General features: G+C 38.0%; 1 protein-coding gene across 1 annotated transcript in view; it reads right to left on the bottom strand.

Annotated features, from left to right (window-relative positions):
* Positions 1-24,917, bottom strand: part of LOC122806852 (semaphorin-3A-like) — a 1,149,356-nt gene that overhangs the window by 840,958 nt on the left and 283,481 nt on the right. Inside the window, exon 2 of the mRNA XM_044077612.1 lies at positions 18,901-19,055. Coding sequence (XP_043933547.1) covers positions 18,901-19,055 — 155 coding nt within the window. The remainder of the gene's footprint in view (positions 1-18,900; positions 19,056-24,917) is intronic.

Raw genomic sequence — 24,917 nt, forward strand, 5'->3', positions numbered from 1 at the left:
AAATCTGTCCCTCTTTTTGGGCCTTTGTCCCCCCATTTTGTCAGGTTTTGTCCAGATTTCTTGCACTAAGAGGTTGAGAGGTATGAAACCTGGTACATATTGTCCTGTCATAAACAGTACTGAAAAGCTTTTATCTACATAAGATATTACATATTCACTGTGTTCAATATAACACCTACAGTGTGTAGCTAATATATGGCTCATATTGTGCACTACCCTTATTGCTAATACCACATTGGTTGGTATTGAATCGTATAAAATGCACCTTTACAATTCTTGTTAAGTACACTTCAGTATTACTTTGGATGAAACAAGTAGTAGCATTTCAACCATAACTCATATTCTGACCATCTGGCCTGCCAGCTGGGCAGCATTGTGGCTCAATGGTTATGATTCCTGCCTCAGTTCCAGAAATCATGGGTCAGTCCTGATCTTGGGTCACTGTCTACATAGAGTTTGCTTGTTCTCTCCTACTCTGTGTTAGTTTTGTCTAAGTATTCTGGTTTCCTCCCATAATCATGTTGGTTGACAGCCTACTCTAATGTGTTCATACGTATTTTAATTACCCTTGACTGTCTGCTCTAACACATCCATATGTATGTTATTTCTGTGAGGGTTTGTACTTTTTCTTTAGATTCTCTTTTAGATTATTCTTATGCCATAAAATTAGGTCATGCCTGGATAAACTCATTGAGGACTCTTTATTTAAAGGGTTATCAGTTGAAGAATTTAAATTTAAAATTCAATTTCAAGTTATTCACACAGTGACTATTTGTCTGATAAACTACTGTAGCAGAAGTTTTCTCAGTAACATTTAAAAATATAAACAGTTGATTGTACAGCTTTTACCAACCCTGTCAGCAATGCTGACATCACCTGTAGAACTGCTGTCCCACAGACAGTTCTAGCATTACCCAGCAGAATGATATCCCATTCGGGGATGACTCACTTATTGTATACAGCACTGGCATTCATTCATGGAGTTATCTGCCTTAGGCACAGCATCAGAGTTAGAATCGCATGTTCCTCTTATTTTATTACATTTTATTTTATTTAAGACACTTCCTTTATGAACCATAAGTAAATCTGTTATATTTTGCCAGGGGTGGCTCGTGCTATTGGGCTGCAGGACTGCAGCCACCCCAACTGTAAACAAAAAAGAAAAAGAAAATATAAAATAAAAGAAAATACAAAAATAAAATGAGTTGGGGAACATTGCGTATGTGCACTCACAGCATTTCTGGACTGCTGGTGAACCAGTCTGGAGCATGCGCACAGAATCCAGACTTGCAGTCGTGGCATTTCCAGACTGTTGGTGAACCAGTCTGGAGCATGCGCACAGAATTCAGAGTGTCTCACCAGCAGCCTGGATTAGGAAGAGAGCATTCAGCAGCACTATCCCAGAAGTCTATGCAGTTACAACTGCATAGACTTGAAGGGGGATTGGACTGCAATGTCCACAGGCTGGGCAGCACCCAGCCTGCTCTTGCGGGAAGGACGTCTTGTTCTCGTTGAGGGCTTTGGATGGAAGGACTTGCTTGTGTGGATGTTACAAGGTGGATGTGTGTTTTACAGACTTGGACATGACTCTGAGGTAAGGTGTGTGTATGTGTGTGTGTGTGTGTGTGTGTGTGTGTGTGTGTGTGTGTGTGTGTGTGTGTGTGTGTGTGTGTGTGTATGTTTGTGTGTGTGTGTGTATAAAATGCCACAGGTGCTATATGGTAGTGGGTAGAGAACAGGCTTGACCCCCTGCACCTTGGGTCCAGGTGGCAAGAGCCTGAATTCCCTATCTACCACCATTTGTAAAAAATTTGCAGAGTTTTCCCTCATATTTGTTCTGTTCCTCATAAAATCTGTGGTTTCTATATTTTTGTGTCCTTACAAAGTCAGTAGTGCAGTGGTGCAGTGGTAGCATTGTTGCCTGACAGCTACAGGTTCAATGGTTTGATTCTTGGCTGGGGTGCCTTTTGTGTGGAGTTTGCATGTCTTCCCTGTGTTTGTGTGGGTTTGCACTGGGTGCTCTGGTGTCCTCCATCTTACAAAGATGTGTCTGAAGTGTTTCTCCATGGGCCTCTGCTAAAAATTGGCTTTTGTTCAAAGTCAGACTTTCCTGGTAAACAAATGTTAAATAAATAAAAATGACAAGCATTTGAATTTCAGACTTCATATTCTTCAGAAAGTACATGGTAACACAAAACGTTTTATTCTAGCAATTGTCTAAGTTTATAAGATGGATATTTGAAATTTGTCCCTATTTTTGGGACTGTATTTCCCCATTATTAGCTTTGTCCAGGTTTTTTGTGCTAAGGTTGAGAGCTATGGTAAGAACTGAATTCACTGAATATGTTTGCGGGCTGTATTCCCCCATTACTGGCTTTGTTCAGGTATTTTGTGCTAAGAGGTTGACAGCTATGGTGAGAACTGAATTCACTAAATGGTAGCCATTTAAGTTTGTCTTCCTCTCTTTCACAAAACAGCTAATTTGGGATAGTAGTATGCTGCTCTGACTGTTTTGCACAGGGTCCTGGGTTCAAGCCTTGGCAGTGAAATGTATGGTGGAAACACAGCATTTTATTCTAGCAACTTTCCAATATTATGCAAGCAATGTTTAAAATGTGTCCCTGTTTTTTGGGCTTTTGTCCCCCCCCCCAATAAATGTTGGCTTTTTCCAGATTTCTTGTGCTGCAAAATTCAGAGATACAGCTGAGTGTTGAGTAGATTTTACATGGAGCTGAGAGCTGCAGGGAAGCAAAAGTTTAGTGCTGCTTATGCTGAGTCTGCTTGCATTGTTAATAGCACAACAGGTAATGTACTTGTTTTTGATGCAGAAGGCTGTGGGTTCTACTCCCAAAGTAGATAGATGCATTGCTGATACTATACTGTGTTGTAAAGGGGTGTTTGCTGCACTCCTTTTTGGTGAAGATACCTAGTAACTATGAACCTGTTATGAGTTTGCCATCCATTCCCTATTGCAATATTACTAGCTTATCATTTTTTTAGTGTAGCATAGGCAATTTATTCCTCAAGGGCAACAGGCACTTTATTTGTAGATGAAACAATGAAATATAAAGTTATTTGCTAGCAGCAACCTCTTCATTAGTTACAGATCTCTTTAATGTGGATTTATTTAGATGACTTTTAGTTCTTCAGAGATTGTGCATATTTACTGATACTAGTGGACTGTAGAAGTTTGAGTAGACTTTTATGATAGCAATGTTCTGCATTGGGCAGTTTTGCCATTATTGGTGCATGCATTTTGTTTCATTGTTTACTGGAATAATGTTAAAAACAATAAATTTAAAACACCCTTTAAAACTGTACAAGGAATATAATATAATACAATCAGGAAGGTGTATGAAAGAGCATGCGAATGTTTCATGTGCAAGGGGCCTGTGATTTGAAAACAGCCCAAACCCAAAGTTAATCTTTATCTGCCACTGGCAAAATGTATTTTCTTTGAATGTGGGTTTCGATGCTGTTTCAATGAATGTGAGTTTCAAGAGCAGATAAGTTTTAATGTTGTCTGTTTTCATTGTGAGACTGCTTTGCTTTGTTTAGCAGATATCTTTTAGTGTTTGCACTGTAAAATGCAAAATAAAAGTTTCAAATGAAGTCCAAATCATCACAGAAGTAAAGCAGTATGCACATTAGTGTTTATGGTAAATGGGGTGAAATAGCCAAGTAATGATTCATTAGAATGGCTGCAGGGGTTGAGGCTCCATTTGACCATGGTTTTGTGAGGGGGGAAGGGTGACAAACTCAAAGACAGTCCCGGCTGAACTATACCTCTCAACTGTCCAGATTTTTGCTTCTTATTTTTGGTTTGTTCCTCATAAAATTTGTGGTTTCTGGCAAATCATTTAGGAATTAAGTCACTAAATAATGACAGACACTGAGTTTCGGACTTCATAACCTTCAGAAAAATGTATGCTAAAGCAATACCTGTTATTCTAGCAACTGTTTCAGTTTATACAAGAGCAATTTTTAGTACTGTTTATATGTTCTCCCAATATATTTGGCCTTGTCCAGATGTCCTGCATTAACAGGTTGAGAGGTACATGCAAATAAATTGCTTTATAGAATTAGGCATATCCAAACCTCACAACTGTCCCTGATTTTGGCTCAAAATGTTGCTCTTCCCCTAATAATCCCTCCGCAAAATGGCAATTTTGGAAGAAAACATGGAGGGTTTACAATTAATAAATAACTGTAATAATCAGAGTTATAGATTACTTTTATTTCAGAAATGCATGTAGATTATTTTATTTTGTCAGCTGCTCAAGTTAGCAGTACTAATATTAAAAAAGTGTCCCTTCTTTGACAGGTTCCCAGCTGTATTCTATGGCTATTTTATATTTTTGCATCACATTTTTCGTCCGTTTTTCATAAAATTATGTTTTTTGGCAAATTAGTGGCAAATCATTAAAGACTGAAGTTAGAAAATAATGACAGAGATTTGAGTTTTAGATTTCATACACTTCAGAAAATTCATACTAATGCAAGACCTACTACTCTATTATCTTTCTAAGTTTATAAGAGCAATGTTTAAAAATTGTCCTTATTTTTGGGCCTTTGTCCCACGTTTATGTATGGCTTTGTCCAGATTTCTTGCTCTGAGGTTGAGAGGTATGACAAATGTGTCAGGGCCATCACAGTCAGCCACAGACATTTCAAATTGTGACATAGTTGTTGCACCCCACTCCCCCATGTAGTGACTCTGGATTTGTCCAAGCAAGGCAAGGAGCAGTTATGCAGTGTAAATGTGCAGAGTATCCTCCCATCCAAGGTAGACACAAGTACTACAGTGGCTTTTCATCTGTCCTTGATTTTGTAGAATGTTCTGGTTTCTGTCATATTTTTATACTGTTGATTTATGCTTATTATTATTCAGAAAGTGCCTGTTGCTCTGTGTTTAAGTAGCAATGCTTTAATGACCATCAGTTAATTTTGTCTGAGATTGTAAGATGCAAGTAAGCTTTAATAAGCATACTGTTAAAGAATTGCCAACATTGAAAGCCTTTATGTTGTTGCCATACAGAGAATACTTACATAACTCGATAATGTATAAGCCTTGGGTATTGAAATGCATATGACAGTATTTGTAATAAAGAACAGGATTACATTAATTTAAGAAGCTCATTACATTTGTTGGAGACTTGCAGTCATCTTTGCAGGCTTTACCTGTAAACTAAACAGAATGCCAATCTATCACGTGTGGTCCATAACCTGTGCAGTAATCCTTTAAGCAGTGTGTCTTGAGCTTGTTTCTTGTTTTCTTTTCATTTTTTTACTTTGATCATGTTTTCTCCATGAAACAAGTAGACAGTTGTTGTCAGGCCATTTTTACAAGTGGGGGTATCACAGAGATTGCTACTTTCAACATGTTACTTGGCACTTTAATAAAGCTGAATATAAATTATAATTAGAACTGCAGTGCAAGGAGAAGTGGATTGAGTTGAGTGCTACTTGTTTTTCTTATACTTGAGTTTGACTGGCATAACAGTAATGTATTTAAAAAGTAATTAATTTTTTCATGCCTCACAACCTTTTTGTTTCCATCTAGATATTAAGTAAGCTGTCATGCAGCTAATGCATTGAAATATTTTTTTCTTCTACACTTCATTTTGTCTTGATTGGACTCTCATAATGATGGTTTGGCACCCAGGGCAGCGTATTTAATTAAAGTTACAGTTTTTGTGGTTTTGAGCATAACTCCTCCCCTTTGTAGTTGGCCACACCCGTTACCATTGACCCCACCCATTCAGTTGTCTCCTGCATCCCCCCTTTGATTTGAAATCACCAGCCGCCACTGTATTTTGCAATAAGAATTCTTATTCTGCAGAGCGCAGAGGCCACATCTTTAGAAATGCTTGGTTGTTTTAAAATCTAGTTCTGTCAGAATGTGAAATTAATTATCAATTGCTTTATTTATTGTAAGAGTGGTAATGACAACTCAAGTTATCATTCAACGAACATGTTTAAGACTATAACATGCAGATGTTCAGTTTATACTACAGTATCATCCTTACACTTTTTTTTATGCCAAGACTTTTGGATATTTATTTATTTAACATTTTTAACCGGGAAAGCCCGACTTGGAACGAAGTCAATTTTCAGCAGAGGCCCAGGGAGAAATGCTGCAGATGCATGTCTTTGTAATGTGGGAGGAAACCAGAGCACCCGGAGGAAACCCACATGAACACAGGGAGGACATGCCGACTCTGCAGAGAAGGCACCCCAGCTGCGAATTGAACCAGAAAACCTCTTGTTTTGAGGAGACTGCACTATCGCTGCACCACTGCACTGTCCACATCATTTGGGTAGGGATATTTGTGTGCATTTGGGGGTTATGATTAGAATTAGTTAGGGAAGAGAATAAAGTTAATGTATGTTTGAAGATATAATGTTTATGAGTAAGGGTTAGGTAAGGGAATGGATTTAGCATTGTGTGTGTGGTGGTGTGCGTGAAGTGTGTCTGTGTGAACATTACTGAAGTGGAATTGTTGGGATAAGGGGTTTTAGTAGGCAATGTGTAGGTTGGGGTGAAAACAACCGGGCTATATTTAGGGGAAACACACATGAATAAGATTGTACATGGGTTCAAAGCTAAACAATAATTACTAGTGCTACAAATTAATATATGCTAACCAAATAGTAGCTTAATATTTGACACAACTCTGCTGCATGGCAGTTTCTGGTCATTTTGCTACACTGCCATCAGCAGGCACTAATGTGCCATTACAGGTTGCAGCTATGTGTTCAACCCTTTTTTACTGAGGCTGCCACATCCTGAGAAGTTCTCTTACCCATTTCCACAAGCCCTTTTATAGGCGGCCATTAGTATCCATGGCCTAGTGCACAAAACCCTAAAGAAACTATCAGAAGGAAGGCCAAGGCTCTAGCCACTCATCTGGTATTACAGTACAACTGGTACTTGCAAACGTCACACCAACAAGGCTGCAGCTGGAAAAAAAAGGTCTACTGGGTTTCTCCCAATTAACAAGAACTAAATAAAGGTATATTCCATACTCCTACTGCATGACCTTTTTTAACAGTAATGAGGAAATCAATTTTTAGTTTCCTGAGTGCATATGAAAAATACTACTGCTTGCCAATGTGTGGTATTGCTATTAAGGTTTTCTATAAAACACACTATGAGTCAATGGAAGAAACATGTTTCCATTCAGACAATGATGACCTTTCAGAAGCTCTGAAATAAAATTACAACCAGAAAACGCCAGCACTTTAAGTAAGTATTCAGTCTGACAAGTATCACACTGAAAGGTTAAGGAAATAATTTACCAAAGAAGACTGCTGCTTCTGTAGTGCTTTATATATATATTGATATAATATTACATGGGGGCCCCCTAGTCACGTTTTTTTTTCCTGGCACAACCCATACTTATTTCTACAATCCTCAGTATTCCACCTAAATCAGTAAATCACTTCTTTTCCACTACTTCTGATTCAATTACTTTCTGAAAGTCATAGATGGGTATCACTTCACACATCATTGTACAGGCCTGTTGAAAGCTTTCACACCCAACCCAATTCAGGCAAGATTTCCCATTTCCTGCAGGGGGCAGAAAGCATACGAATTGAACAGTCTGCACCAGCAACATGCACCTCATCAGCACAATGTTTTGATTTTCATTTTGGTAGCAGCAGAATAATGATGCATTCCCTGCAAGTATTGCCTAAACAGCAGACAAAATCTGCCATTTCAGTGTTGAGCTAACTTGTTTTCCCTCCAGGGGGTAGGCTTGGGCGATACAAATGTCCTTTTGGCCAGGTAAGATTTTCAGTCAATCACCATGGCTGCCTGCATGACAGCCTTTCTAGATAATTCTCATCTTTGTACTGTACTCCAGTAATTCCCTAATACAGGGGAACAAATGGGTAGAGGCTAATTGGAGGAGGTAGAATGCTGGGGAAAAAATCCTTAATATTAATACGAGCATTCTACATAAAATAAGATACACAGCACATACTGGACTGAAGTTCTGTGCTGTACAAATGCAGTCATTTACACAAACATACACATGCAAAGTACATAACAAAGCTGTCCCTTAACACTTATAAGAAAGTACATTGATGAGAAGTAAAGCTGGATGTATATTACTTAAAAAAGCTAAGGCCATTCACTTTGTTTATACATAATTCCTTTCAACATTTTGGCAAAAGAAACAAGACATATTTTAAATATTTACTAAACAGAAATGTTAAGACTAGTATTAAATTAACCCTCCCTCCAGTCCTTTAAACCATTCTGAAAGATTTCCTTGCCAAAATGTGGTTTTGTTCTTGCTCAACCCCAGGATAAACTATATCCCTAAATATGAACAAGTACCAATTCATACCTTGCACCTCCATACTCTCCCTCCTTCACTTCCTTATGTCAGTCTATTCCTTTCCACTGGCTCTACTTCTAAATATGCCATGTTTTTTCTCTCATTTCATATTACAATAACTTTTTATATTGTACTAACTTCATAATTCTCAACCTCTAAGTGCAAGAAATCTGGACAAAACCTAAAGTACTGAGGGGATAAAGGCCCCAAAATAGGGGCAGATTTTAAATATTGCTCTTATAAACTTAAAAGGTTGGCAGAATAACAGGAGTTTGTGTCAGCATGCATTTTCTGAAGGATATAAAGTATGAAACTCAAATGTTTGTCATTATTTAGTAACTTCATTACTCGGTGGTTTGCAAGGTTTGGCATGCCCTGGATGGCATATGTTTTAAAGTGAACAGTTGGGATAAAAGACAAGTAACTGTTCTGGAACATTTTTTAACATTGTTTACTGAATTTGTCAGAATGCCATATAGTGCACAAAACACTCATTTTTTAAAGAGACATAATGGATCTTATAAGCAATATAGTTTGACCAACAAAATGAGCAAACACTTCTTATCACAATAATAAAATCAGCTCATTAGACCAGCAAATATGAGTAAAATATCCCAGTTTAAGATTTTAGTAGACCTCAGTTCAATAACGCTTAAGTTAAACATTTGTATGATAAATCTGAGAACAGGACTAACAAACAGGCAGTGCTGAAAGGCATCCCAGTTTATCTCATGTTACCTATACAGGCAGGTATTAATCAGTCCAGAGATTCTTTAAGGCATACCACATTTTAGCTATATTACTCCATAAGTATGAATATTTGTTTATAGTAACTGGATTTCTGCTTAAATTTCCATGATTTCAAACAAGACTGGATATATAAATTCACAGATATAACAATAAATCACCTGCTTTTAACCAGTGTTTTACTACAAAAAAAGCTACCCAAGCTGATGCAATGCCTATAGATTTAATTACTCTTCACAGTTATTACAAATTGATATGTCTAGATGATAAATGAACCGTTTGCAGTCTTGGATATTATTTATTACTTGGTGTCTTTTGAAGCCAGTGATGACAAAAACATACCCTTTATTGAGTTAAAATTCTAAAAACGTATTAAACTGGTTAACTGTTGAATTGCTTTACATATTGTACATGATGGGTTAGGTATTTTACCTACAGCAACTAACTTATGGAGTGAAAGGTAAGCATTGTGGAGTAACATGAATTCATGCATGAATATATGACATGGAAGCAGTTTATATACCTTCTGTCAAATATCTTTCCAGTTTAGAAAATGCTTATGTTTTTTTAAAAGTGGAGCCCAGAATCTGGAAACTGTTCTGAAATATTATATTGCCACTGTTAGTAAAGGCTTTCAGTCATGTGACAGCTAAAGTAAAACAAATGACTTGGCTCCATTTTTTTCATTAAGAGTTTCCTCCGTGACTGTCTATCATAGATTAGTTGTGTTTTCAGAGAAACTCCCTTTTATGACTCATTAACTCCTGTCTTGGGCTCTAATGATTTTTTGAATCCCTTATTTGCGAGAAAGGGTACAGGAAAAAGGGTATTCTCCTTTGATCTAGTTTTCAGTGCTGATGTCTTTTTCATACTCTAAGAAACGTTTACAGGGCACTGGTTGTTAAAAAAATGCATATTTTTATTTTCTGAGGTGGTAGGGTGAAAAATTATAATATCAGATTAGAGGAATAAAAGCTGTATTTTCAGGGAGAAAACTAGGAACTCTACTAAGCCAGCTGTCATGTCACTTGGCTGGGGTCATGCAGAACAGATGGGCAGAAGAACAAATGCAACAGCAACACTGAATTCCTTCACAGCTTGTTATTTCTTGCTCTGACCTCCATCTCTCTCGCCTTCTCTCGCCTCTTATCCAGTTATCTCTTAGCAGGAATGCAGGGTGAGTGTTATGGGGGGGTTAGGATATTTATAAACTGTCCTGGTCTTCAGAAGGTTGCATTGTGGTACCAGTTACCAAACCATCACTGAACCACTGTATCTATTGTACTGCAGCCTTTCTTCTTTCTATATACTGAATGTGTGTGTGGTACAGTTGTGCACCTGTTGTGTTGCCTTGCAAGATCAGTGCATCAGATGTGCCAAAAAGTGTAATTAGCAGTAACATGCACTTTCTGTTTTTGTCATGATGGTAGTTTATACCCTTGCCTTCCATTGGCCCACTTTTGAAGTAAGCAAGGAGACATTCCACAAAACATGTGATGATTAGATAAGTAATGAATGGAAATATGAGAAAGGAAGCACATCAACGATATGGCTTTACCTCATCAATAGACTTCATTCAGCAATATTTTAAATACCACCATTCATTTAATATTTGTGACACCTTTGGTACATTGAAAAAATACTTTTTAATATGTATGTTTAACCTTTTTTTCCCCTTAGCCACATACCGGCCTATACAAGCCATGGATAGTTCTCCTTATCTAACATACCCAACCCCAGATAGTTCTCCTTAGCTAACAGAGTCTTATTAGTCAATTTGTTCCCTATCTCTGGATGCTAGGATAAGAAACAGGGCAGGAATAACGGGGGAGGGGGTTAATAAATAGACACTTTCAGAACTACATGGGATCTTGCAGTGCATCTGGTATGACGGGCCTTATAATTTGCTCTACAGAATTTCTAATTGCCCTGTGTTGATTACCCAGTATATAAGTATAGCAGCTATGATGTCAATTTAAAGTTTAAGGTTATAAATAAAAACACAGCGGAAGTCATAACAGTTGTTGAACAATGTCTGTATCTTGTCTGAATGTGTTAACAATGTACTGTTTTACGGCTCAAACTTCTCTGTAGTAGCAGTGATCAGCATGCAAAATACAGCAACTCCACATAGGACAGCTGAGCAGTCTTACCAAACTGAATGGTGAGCATTAAGGAAAAATGCCTTTTAAATGTTACTCTTTGTGAGCTCTGGCTCTGTTACACATGGCCCTAACTCTGCAAGCAGTACTATAGTTGTGGCAAGTGTTAACCACAAGAGCGCAAGTGTTTAAGTTTTGTGTCTCACCAAGTGCAATCATTTGATCTATGACTATCTGGTTAAATCAAATAAAAACAGAAATTAAGGCATTTGCTCTACAGGCTCCCCAGTAGCTCTTCATGTGTTAAGCTTCTCATCACAGTTTCTTAATGATTATTTCTTTTAAGTCCTCCTGCTTCATTTGTGGAGGAAGGTCTTTCCCTACGTATAGCATTAGCTCTGATATCAGTTAAAAAGCTGCATTAAATTCCCTGCAGTCTGACACAATTAAGTTATTAACACTGTGCAGTCACTATGCAGTCCTTAACCTGTAAGCCATCAGTCTCCCTAGTTACCCTGTGGCAAGTCCTTCATATCTGTGTCCTTAAACCTGTTGCAATACTTTGTTCTTACAAATATCTGGTTCAGCTCTTTCTTCCCTTATATCTCACTCACTCTCAATGCATTACTCTATTCACATTCTACATATTTATTTTCCCTCTTCAGTTCTTGTACCATTTTTTTCATCTCATTACCCTGCATAAGTATTTCCAAATACTTTATTGATCCCCTTGGACTACTACCCTTGTTTCTCTCTACCCTTTGCCTTCCACTTATGCAGTATTACCACTTAGGGAGAATATCTCTACCTCCCAAGCTTAAAGTTCACTCGTGACCTTCAGTCAGTTAGTGTGGGGGCGTGTAGCTTTGTACACCTTCTCTGGGTCAGCATTGTTTTTAATTTGGGGGCCACAGTTTCTACCTACCTCAAAAACATCCATACGGTGTTAGCATTTTGGGGGCCCCCAGCAGATGTAAAGCTGGGGGCCCCCTAGGCATGTCCAGTCTACGTATCATCCTGTCACTGCCACCCTTCCTAAACTTTTTAGTTCATGCTGCAAACTTTAAGGAGTAGTATGCACAGACTGATCCTTTGCTACAATATTCTTACATTACAAGACTTGTGTAGTACACTGTCTTGGCCCAACTCACAAAGGGACATTTACAGTTATTGGCATTTAGTTGCAGCAATGATATATTGTAGCAACTCTATGTACAGGTCTAAACTTAGGTGAAATGGCATCTTAGGCCTACTGTTTCAGATCCCACCCCCATTACACACAATAGCCTCCAGTCTTCCCCTGTCCCCCTCCCCATCTTGGGCTCCCCATACCATGCACATTACTTTTTTCTTCCTTTTCTCACATTTTGCCTTACTTTTCACCTTTTTCAAGAAGCTATAACTTTCTATATGCTCTGAAGCATATTTTAAAGTTTTTTTTTCTTTTTACACACCTTTTCATCCAATAAAGGCATGAACAGAAATTATGACTAAGTAAAGAAATTGTGTTGCTGTTCAGCTTTAGTTTTCATTGCATCCTTTCAACATACATTTTCTGAGCAAGACAGTACAGTAATAACCGTTTAGGAAATAAGAAAAGAATTTCAGTTTTATTTTTTTCTTTCAAGGAAGACATAAGTTGTATTAAAGGCTTAATGTTCAAAGATGACAAAACAGTAGCTCAAAATAAACTAACAACCCTTTGTTGTCTGGATACACAGGTCCTATCTGGGAATTGCCTGCTCCCAATTCCCCCCAAAAGACAGCTTTTGCATCCCCCTGATGTTAGATTGGGATGATGGTAGAGGTTCAAATTACCACAGTCATGTATTTCAAGGGACCGCTGATATGCATATACACAGTATGCCTCCTCACTCCTCAATTCAAACTGTCAAAGGCAGCTACCTGTATATGTGTCCTAAGTGTGATTGTGAGGAAAGTGAAAAAAATAATGATTACAGTAACAAATTCTACTTTGTTGCTCCTACACAAGTTGTAGTAACCTTCTTTGTACACCTCTGAGGTATGTGAGAAAAGTAAAAGAATTAATGACCACACTGTCCTCAGCCCAAACGCAAGCTTTAATGACCTCATGTGCACACCTCTGAGATCTGACTGTGAGGATTAACACCACAACCCCCCCCCCATATAACCTACAGCACCTTTCTGTACACAGTCATCCGAGCTGGGCTACTTTTAGGATGGGTGCAGTTGACAGCAGGCCATTATCAACATTATGCTAACAGGGTCATATCACAGCCCTGTTCAGGTTAAAGAACATAATCAGAAAATTAATAAATATTTTTCTCCTCATCTTTCCTCAAACAACAGCATCTGTGGGGCCCCCACACAGTCACGGATGATTAAGGGAGCCCTTTGTATCCATTTATACAGTCTGGGGAGTAAGGGTCCCCAGTGTTTTAGAAGATTTAAGTGTCTGAATGTTCTGGGATATATGTTACGCCTTACTTTTAAAATATAATTTCTTGTTAGCTACATTATTTACTGACACTCAGAAGAATAACGTATATATACTGGCATTATTGTGTGTGTGCACAGATAAAACTCACTGACATTTTTACACACACACACACACACACACACACACACACACACACACACACACACACACACACACACACACACACACACACACACACACACACACACACACACACACACACACACACACACACACACACACACACACACGCACACTCAAGCATAAGCCATAGCAATATTAGTTTTGTACTTTTTTCAGCAATACATTGTACAACACTGGTACCAGCACACCAGATCAGTGACTGCTGTTAAGCAGTAGTCAAATAGAAGCAGGGATGGGTCACTTTTATTTACCTTAGTGAGGAATAATGCAAAACTCTCACTGAACCTAATTTCATAAACCTTCCCTGATTTTGCTCATAATTTTGTTTTCTCCTTTGTAACATCTTTGATTTGCTTGTTAAATCATTCAGGGTTACAGACAGTCAATAAATGCAGACATTAGAGTTTTATATTTAATGTCCAGAAAATCATGTTGATACAAAAGGTATTATTCTATTAACCTTTTCACTGAATCAAAGTAATATTTAAAATGTGTTCCTGATTTCGAGCCTTTATTCTGCTATTATTGGTATTGTGCTGAATTCTTCAGTGAAGAAGTTGAGAGTTACAGTATCTGGTATTCTGCAAGTATTTATAAAACTCCCTAAAAGAGAAAACCATCCCTGAATATCAGAAGTGTTAGCTCTTCTTAAAATCCAAGGCATGCATGGACACTGGTCACACTGGGCTGCTGATCTCCCTAGTGCTTACCTTGCTCATGTTCTTTATCAGCTTTATCCTAACAGAGTCATAGCACAGCCCTGTTCAGGTTAAAGAGAATAATCAGGAAATTAATACATTTTCTTCTCCTCATTTCCCCAAATAGCAGCAGCTTTTGTGGGGCCCCCACACAGTGAAGGATGATTAAGGGGGCACCCTTGCAACCACAGATACTGCAGGTACCTAAAGCTGGCTATGTTGTTAGTTTTAGTGTAGAGAATGATGCCATCAGGGTTTAACTAAGCCATGGGCGCCAAGTTAATGGTAAAATATTTAATGGAATTGTGAAGGCTCTTGATTGATAAAACATTGTTACTATAACCAAAGGCATTTTTGAATTTTAAAGGAGATATAACTAAGCATTATTACCCACCTGGTTTATTAAGTGCACACGATTGATATACTAGCTTTTGTTGGCTTGACAGACTTGTTACAAAATATCAAGGTGAGATAACTTGCTGTGGTTGGGGGCCCCCAAGTAACATGGGGCCCCCAGCGACCGCAGGGTTCACTGGTGCCTAAAGCCGGCTATATACACATTCACTATACCTAGCCTTGCCCTTGGGGCCCACAATTGGCACAAAGTTGCATTGTTTTTTATCACTGTGATAAATCTTACTTATATAATTTTCTATTCTTAGTTTCTAATACCAGTTCTGATGTTAGCTGAGGGCCACTTTGCCCACCTACTTTGCCAGTTTCTCTTTTGTAAGGATAAGCTGAAGATCCTGATCAGTTAACAGCACTTTTTCTTTATCAGCACTATCCTGCATCTCCATTCTAGTTATTGTTCTCATCCTAATATGGTTTACTCTTGATGTTAGTTCTTTTGATGCTTGTAGGTAACAGTGTCTTAACCATTTGCTCTGGTTGACTCTCTACCTGCAATTGCGACCCAACAACTCAGCTATAAACAATCTGTCTGAAGTCTTCTTTGGAAGCTGAACTAAGTGGACATCCTCCACTACTCTTGCGTGACTGTTTGTACCTAATGAAAGAATTAGAATTGTAGCATTTCCAAATAAAGCATCAGTTGTCTCCATACATAACTATCTAGATTTTTTATTATATCAGTTCATCTAAGAGAGGATAATCCTTATTTGGACCTGATATTGTCCATCCTTTCCACCAGTCTGAATCTGGCAACTATCTGGAAGATTGCATGGGTTTGTATGTTTGGTGCTGACACGTGCCTTAATGGCACACTTACTGGCTGCATCAGATCATGTAGCCCCACAGCTTGCTAGATCACTCCCAGCCACCAGTAAATGCTGTCCTGCAAATTAATCAAGAAAAACAATAACGGATCTTTGTCAAAAAGTACAAAGTACATTATAAGTCTATACTGACCTAAACAGAGCTGTAACAAGGAAGCTTTGTATACAGGTTTTGAAGAATTTATTTGCAAGTATTAAGTTTCACAATAGTTACATTCCCATGATAGCATAACTGGAAATCTTTTGCAGTTAAGCTATTGTTGTTGTTGTTGTATCTTTCGGCTTTTCCCAGTTAGGGGTCGCCACAGCGGAACTCTGGTCCGCTAATAATTGGCAGTAGATTTTTACATGCTGAGTTGCCAGCTCTGACGCACAACCTTCAATGAAGGTATGCCCATTCACGCATGTCTCTGCACAGAAGATGCTTTAGCTGAGAATCGAACAGGACAACGTCTTACTGTGAGGCGACAACGCTACTGCAGCACCACCACCGCAGTATTGCAGTTAAGCTATTGTGCAAAACAGAAATTCAAAATTCTGGGTACTCATCGCAGGTAATGTAACTATCAAGCAGCAACCTAGTAGCTTTAACCCCCTCCCACTTCAATAAATTGCCTTTACTCCAAAGTACTTCTTGTGACCAAAAGTGTGTCTCTGCTGATAAGCGTGAGTACTCCAGACATTGTTAAGTGTTAGCAGGTACAACAAGCTGTTACATACAATAAGCATACTGGATGTGAAGGCTTAACTGTTGCAAATGAGGAGAGGTTTATAAAAAGACAACAGCTCTGCGGTATATCACTCAGAGTGGGCCATACTCTGTCCATCTGTGTAAGAACTTTGATAATTCTCACATCCGTCATACAGTTAAAACAGTGACTGTATGTCTTGTCCCTAAATTGTACAGTAAGCTGGGAGAAAAGAAGAAAAATGAATCATAAATGCTCCCATCAAAAAAAAAAAAAAACATGGGAGAAAAGCATGTGATATAACATTATGTACATCCATTTTACCCCCAAGAGAATGAAGAAATCATCAGTACAGGACTGCATGCAGTTCTCTGTGACAAAAAGGTAGCCATCATATTTTTAAAACATACATTAGGGCTTGTAATCCTTTGAGTAATGAAATACACCTGTTATCCCTTCAAAAGTATAATTAAGTTACATAACCAACCAGCTGTCAGTCATAAAGGAGTGGACTGCTCTCCATCCAATCATTACTCTGCTAAAAGATACTGTGCTGCTCTCCATCCAATCATTGCTCTGCTAAAAGATACTGTGCTGCTCTCCATCCAATCATTGCTCTGCTAAAAGATACTGTGCTGCTCTTCACTCATAGGGACTGGATCCCATCTTTAAATATGATGCTGTCTATCACTTCACCTTGCTTCTGGATTAGCTGAGTCCTGAAAAGGTAAGGACCAGCTACATATCTGCACAGTGAAATGTCTTATACAACTGACGTTTAACCATCACTCATTTCTGGGTCCTGCCTAGCTCTGGTCATGGTTGAAGGAATGGAATAAAAGAAAAAATAGTTCAGCACTAGACAGTCTTGACTGGTGTATCTATTACTTCTAAACTGCTGTATATCATTCTCTAGGTTTTATAAACAATCCAGGTTCAAAGGACAGACTGCAAAAATATATAAGCTGTAGAAACAAGCATCAATGTACACAAGGGCTACAGTAATGTTCCCCTTCACAGACCATTTGTAAGGATATTGTTGGATGTATACATAACAAAGACAGCATAATGATATGATCTTGTCAGCTGTCTGTGTGCTGCTGGCAATGGGTTTACTAGGGATAGTGCAGCTCAGCATTCGTGACAACTTACTATGGGTAGCTTGACTAACTAGTGTGGTGACAGACATACACAAACAGCCCAAAAGCTTATTGTTGGTGATTGACATTACTGATGCAACCATTATTCTTAGTTTTGCATTGTGTGATCATCTATGGTAGTCTCTGTGTGTCTGTTTGTCTGTCTGTCTGTCTGTGTATGATCATAGGCTCATAGGCAAATACTAGGCTATCAGTCTGCAGACTATTATAAGGGTCGGTGGATGCTTGAAATTGCAAACGCTGTATAATCGACCCAAACACTTCGAAAATCAAAAATGCTGAACACATGGATCAGACATTTTTTCCCAGGGAAAAAAAAATCGCTGATCCGTAAAAAAAAAAAAAAAAAAAAAAAAATCCAGACACACCTCCAAAATTGCACCACAGTGGAGGAAATGGTAAAGTCCCGAAAACAGCCCAGTGATTTTTTTTTTTCCCTGGGAAAAAAAATCGCTGTTCTGTACTTTCAGAATTTCGCCATTTTGGGTAAATGAGCTCAATTAAACAGCATTCGCAACTTTAAGTGTTTGCTTACATAATAGGAACCCTAATATAAGCCTAGCCACTAACCAGATGTCAGAATCAAACCTTGCATTTTATATCTTTGAGATAAAGACCTTAACTATTATGCCAAGCCCTCCTCCCCTAAAACAAGACGGAACCCCTATCTATCATTGTAAGTTTGCTGTTTTGTTTCCTTACACTGAACCCATCATTTACACAATATATTTATTGACTAGACACCTTTTAGTTAGATAGGTAAGCCCACTGGACATATGTCATTTTCAGGGGTGTCCAAATAATAGTGCCTGGTTAAATGACCCTCTGAGAATCACACCAGTTGCAAGCGGAAATTGATGGAATGAAACATAAGGCTATAGGATAAAGTTTTTTCGGAGCTTGTAGTCTTAACCCAACTGCCAAATTACCTTCCCTATGCTATGCATTCTGTGCAACACTACATCTGATTAATATTCCAGATTTTTTGCAGCAGTGTCATAATGCTCCAGATTTCACGGCCTTTTACACTTCAGTTAGTATTCCTGGCTTGCATGCAACTATCTCTTTCACAATATGCAATCCATCTCAAAGTTAAGAAAGTTTTTTTTTAAGCCATTTAAGTTACAAACTTTCAAAACAACTCTTAAAAAAAAAAAAATTGGTACTCTTTGAAATCTAGTAAACAAATCAGCCCCTCAAAACCTGGTATTTGCCTTGCTTTTCCTGACATTCACTAATGAGTAACCTGAATGAATTCTTTAACCACTATACCCTAAACCTATCCTGTAGTAATTTCTTTCATTTCATACCTTTTTTAAAGTAGTGTTGATTCTGTGTAGGTTTGTAGAAATTAGGTAATCTTTCGTTGCTGCATAAAGTCGCTTCCCATCTTCATCAAGAATTATTGAGTGCAAATCTCCTGCATTAAGAATAAGAGGAATGATCCTCCCGCTCTGAATAAGGTCTGCAAGAAAACACAAAAACAAATATGAATTTGTTGGAGAACTGTAAATAAGGCCATACACTTAGAGGAAAAACTGATTATAGATGGCTACAGATGGTTTTGAGAACACAAAAATTCTGGTTATAAAGAGATTAATGTAGAGTAACCAATCAGTCGCAGATATAAATCGTATCACAGCAGACTACATAATCTGTCTGTTGTTTTGTATTTACTGACATGAAATAGGTTCAGAGCATGATTCCACGCAAACAACTGCATATGAACTTTCCAGAACAGTCAGAACAGTCTAAACAACTCCCATTTTAGCTATTTCCCCATTAGAAGCAATAATGCTACAATAAATCCTTTTGAGTAGCCCTGAGGGGAAAAAGTGGTACATTTGTTTGGTGCAAAGGGTGCAAACCATTTTATTTTTTTACTTTAATTTGAACTCTTATCCCAAGTTTTTGACCATCAAGCCCTATTCCCACTTTGTCCAACAAATCAGTTCATTCTCCTCAGAAGCAACAGCCCTATAGCTCATTGGTTCCTCCTAGGGTTGAGGGTCGAACAGTGTGAGTGGTGCTGCTATCCATCACAGGGAACTGGGGGCTTCTACCCTAAGTTCTAACATCTCAGGCATGCATAGTTTGGCAGATCCACAGACCTTGTTTGGGCATGGTGTAGGACTGTCTCTTATACAAATGCATTCCCATTCCCTTGGAACAAGTACCGCACTTCCATTTCTCCAGTCTCCACCAAGGCCACCAGAAATGTGCACGACAATGTTCTTCACCCAGTGCAGATGTGCAGGCACAACTCTTTTACATCCCCAATTCCCCAGTCAGCTCTTCTGGTACTGGACTCTGTAATCTAACCTCTATCATCGTATTCAGGGGCATCAGTTATTACACTAAGGGCTCTATCTCTGTGGAGTCGGTAATCTAACCTCTGACATCATATTCAGGGACATCAATTATTATACTAGAGGCTCTGTTTCTGTGGAGTCAGTAATCTAACCTCCGTCATTGTATTCAGGGGCATCAGTTATTACACTAGGGGCTCTGTCTCTGTGGAGTTGGTAATCTAACCTCTGTCATCACATTCAGGGGCATCAGTTATTACACTAGGGGCTCTGTCTCTGTGGAGTCAGTAATCTAACCTCTGACATCATATTCAGGGACATCAGTTATTATACTAGGGGCTCTGTTTCTGTGGAGTCAGTAATCTAACCTCCGTCATTGTATTCAGGGGCATCAGTTATTACACTAGGGGCTCTATCTCTGTAGTCCACAGACCTGATTCTGGGATGGTGGAAAGTGGAAACCTGTTCAAAATCATGTAAATAACTGCCACCCCTTAACTAGCAGTGGGGCAGGTACAGAAGAATAACAGCACATGTGTTAAGTGAGATACTCTGAGGAAGATATGTTACTTTAGTAATAATTTTACTTATTTATTTAAATTTTTTAAGGTGTTATACTAGAATTCAATTAATTACATTCTGGAAGCAGAAAAATAAATCCTTCAAATGGTAAGACAGAAACACATACAAAAAATTCCAATTACACATGATCGAACACAAGTTGTAAAGACAACGATGCCCCTAAATTAAGAGGGTCCCTCAAGCGACGACAAGACAATGCCCTACATAGATTTAACATGAAGTCCTGCCAAACAGCCCTGTTTAAGCTAACAGTTGCTCTTGAGTCTATGCTTGGAGGAAGGCTTACAGAGAGAAGTATGAACAGTATTTAAATAAATTCTGGCTTTGATGGCAGATAAAATATTTTCTGGCCCACCTAATGTGGCATTTCCATGAGTGTTAAAGCAAATTCATATTAATTAATCAACACCTTTATTGAACTCCCACGTCCATCTATATAAGCAGTGACTCAGTTCTGTGCCAAATAATTCCTGAGTCACCTCACTTTCTGTGAGCTATACCATATTTTAGGAAGAATGTTTTGTGTACTTAACCCTCTATTTCCTTAAAAAAAGTCTTTTAACACTGCCTTTGTTTCTTCCACATTTTAAGTTAAAACTGTGTCCTCATATCCGCAGGTACCTATTTTTCTAAGACTGTCGCAGTCCCAGACTCTATCGATTTTCCTGTGATACTTTAACATTTACACGATGTTCCTCACTCCCTTCCGCCATCCTTTCCTTGTCAGTATATCTACTACATTTCATTCTTACAACCGTCATACAGCTACAAGTACAGACAATTCAACAGTCTAGTGACCTCCTTGCTATGAAATGTTTAAACTCATCAGAAACCTGATCTGGTAACTGCATTCATTATATCAGACCTGATCTCAAAATGTACCTAAATGGATGAATAACAGCTCTGTCTACTGCTAATGACTCTTATTTACATACCACAATTCCTCACTGGTCTTTCTTCATGTTACTCGTATTGCTTGTTTGCTTATTTACTTATTTATGCATACCTTATTGGGTCATTTGCACCCCTATCATACAATGAGACAGTTTTTTTGCTTTGTAAGGAAAAAGCAGATTTCATGGCAATGGAGGCCTCAGAGATTGTTTTGTTTGGACCTTCTCTTTCCAGCATGCACTCACTGCTGCCCCAACAGATGGGTGTATAATAGACCTGCATGATGAATGTCACTTACTCATGCAAGGGTAGCCCTGACTTACCCCTTATAACCTGAACACTCCTCCTACTAAGTAAGTCATTGCTGTTCACTGGATGTCCATTAGCAGGATTCATCCTTCCTTTGTATCCCCATCCCACTGAAATTGACAAGCAGGCAAACAAGTCTTCATTCCTCTCCCTTCCTGACTAACCCCACAACTAACTGGGCCACTGGCAGATCAGGAGGATGCCTCCCAGTCTTAAAGAGCTGGCTTCACACTGAATCTTACATTTATGGCATTTGATATAAATTTGGTCTGGTCTCTTTCCACTTCTGTTGTAACTACAGCTTCTCCAAACCTGAACTTTTCCCCTGGGTTTTTATTTTCCCATGTGTACCATTTTGCATTTCTTTAAAATATGGCAACTTATATCCATTGCAGTTAACTTTCTTCTCATCCCTTCTGCGCTTCATATTCAAAAAGACATACATTTCATCCATGGCTGGCTCTGATTAATGCAGCAATCTACTGCAAGCATTTTTTGACTGCATCAGATTACCTTTATTATTAATTTTAAGTCAGGTTTTGCATCCTACTTTTACCAAGACAGCCACATTAAACCATGAATACATATTCCCTTTAATTACACTAAAGGTTTCACTCTATCAAGAATCACACATAAGATCCTTAAACTGTTAACAGACATGCCCATCACACGTGCATGACCACTTCTAGCATGGTTCTTACATAATAACAGTTAACCTTCCGTAATACACACATCCCACCTCCAGCACATAACTTTTTAGTAATACCTGTGGAAATGAACTTAGGTGCATGCCTCATTATGCTGTCATTCCAGTCTAAATTTACTGCATAGACTCCCTTCAATCTTATCATGCATATAATTCAACATTGTAATTTTTATGTTCCTTGGTAGAGTAATGTTACTACTTTTGTACTGTTACTATGTAATCAGATCCTGTAATTCAACACTGTCAAGTTTCAGTTCACTGGTACAGTAATGTTACTACTTTTGTACTGTTACTATGTAATCAGATCCTGTAATTCAACACTGTGAAGTTTCAGTTCATTGGTACAGTAATGTTACTACTTTTGTACTGTTACTATGTAATCAGATCCTGAAATTCAACACTGTGAAGTTAATGTTCATTGGTACAGTAATGTTACTACTTTTGTACTGTTACTATGTAATCACATCCTGTAATTCAACACTGTGAAGTTTCAGTTCATTGGTACAGTAATGTTACTACTTTTGTACTGTTACTATGTAATCAGATCCTGTAATTCAACACTGTCAAGTTTCAGTTCATTGGTACAGTAATGTTACTAGTTTTGTACTGTTAATATGTAATCAGATCCTGTAATTCAACACTGTGAAGTTTCAGTTCATTGGTACAGTAATGTTACTACTTTTGTACTGTTACTATGTAATCAGATCCTGTAATTCAACACTGTGAAGTTTTAGTTCATTGGTACAGTAATGTTACTACTTTTGTACTGTTACTATGTAATCAGATCCTGTAATTCAACACTGTGAAGTTTCATTTCACTGGTACAGTAATGTTACTACTTTTGTACTGTTACTATGTAATCAGATCCTGTAATTCAACACTGTGAAGTTTCTGTTCATAGGTGCCGTTATGTTACTACATGTGTATTTCTACTACTAACTATGTAAGCAGGCCTTACAATTCAACATTGTGAACTTTTTGCTCATCAGTCCTGTAATGTTACTACTCCTGCACTACAACTAACTATGTAACTGAGTTGTAGCTGGAAATGGACCCCTGTGGCCCAGTTCCCCTACCTGAACAGTCAAATGAATAAAACTGATTAACACCACACTTTGACTTTATGCTTCTAGAACAATTTATGGAGCTAAAGTATCTTTAAAGTTACTTAAAATTCAAGGCATAAGTGACACTATTTAAATGTATGACATTGTGGTGTACAGATTTAAATGATTAAACTGAGTTAAAGGATTTGCAATGATAACATCACTTTTGAATGTTTATTTATGTTTCAGGTTTATGAGTATTTGCCAAAAAAATTGACTTTAAAAGTTATGCTAAAGAATTGTTCTTATTCACTGAAAAGCTGTAAGAGTGGGGCACTAGGATCTTTTGACAGTCTTACCATTACTGCAAATAAAGTGTATTGAATTAATACTTTGTAGTTTTGTTGTGCTTTTTATTAAGATTTAATGCAATGCTGTTGTTTTCTTCATTCTTCGTCTTGCATCATTTTGGCTACACTTTGGTTTCATTTCTGAGGTAGTTCTCCTTTGTATTAGTCAGTATCTGCCACCCCAGAGCTAGTACTTGTTAATTATGGAAATAAATGACATATATAGTATTTTTAATTTTCCCATCACACACTCTTGCAGAAAGTTGTAATTAGTGCTTGCATGCATAAGTGAATAACAAAGGTTCATCTTTTAACTTGCATCTAAGAAAGGACACTTGATATGATGGGAACTCTCCATAAACTTTCCTATTTGAAGGCAACTCTGTGATGGGACACTATCCATCATGAGAATCTTACATATAGACCTTGCATCCTCACAGCAAAACAGCCTACAATGATCAAAACACAAACGTGATTAGAGCAGTATTTTTCAAATGATGATGCCAACCTCTCTGGGGAGGCCCGAAGTATATGTGAAAATGTGTATTTAAAACATTAACTATTCAAAATTATTATTTTTATGTGAGGTGAGGCTAAATATAGGATAATAATCAATCAATGTGTGTGACTGTAAACCAATACTAAAAGAGTAACTTAGTGTGCCAAATTATTTCAATATTGTGTGTGTGTGGTTGTTTTCTGTTTGTGGGAGGGCCTCTTATAGGAGGACCTTAAATACTTTAATCACATTTCATGGAAGTTCAAAGACTTTTCTATTATTTGATGGAGGTTCATAGGCACAAAGTATGAGAAGTTATAGACTAGAGACTTGGGACACACAATGATAATGAATCATGGCATACACAGGTATAGAAACTGGGACACCTTATAGAAAATATACTGTACCTGTAAAAAGGCAGCTACACTAACTTCCATTTAATTGGTACGAGTGTTCCAGTTAGATGGTATGAGACTGTTTCATTTAGATACTACAGGAGTGTTCCGTTTAGATGGTAACTGCCTCTTCCTGTTAGATGGCACATGAGCGTCTATTTTTAGATGGTAATTGATTGTTTCAGTTATGGGGAATGGAACTTTACTAGCTAGATGGTATATGACTGCTCCAGTTAA

This window comes from Protopterus annectens, chromosome 7.part0 (assembly GCF_019279795.1).
Source record: "Protopterus annectens isolate FY-2018-M chromosome 7.part0, PAN1.0, whole genome shotgun sequence".
Lineage (NCBI taxonomy): Eukaryota > Metazoa > Chordata > Ceratodontiformes > Protopteridae > Protopterus > Protopterus annectens.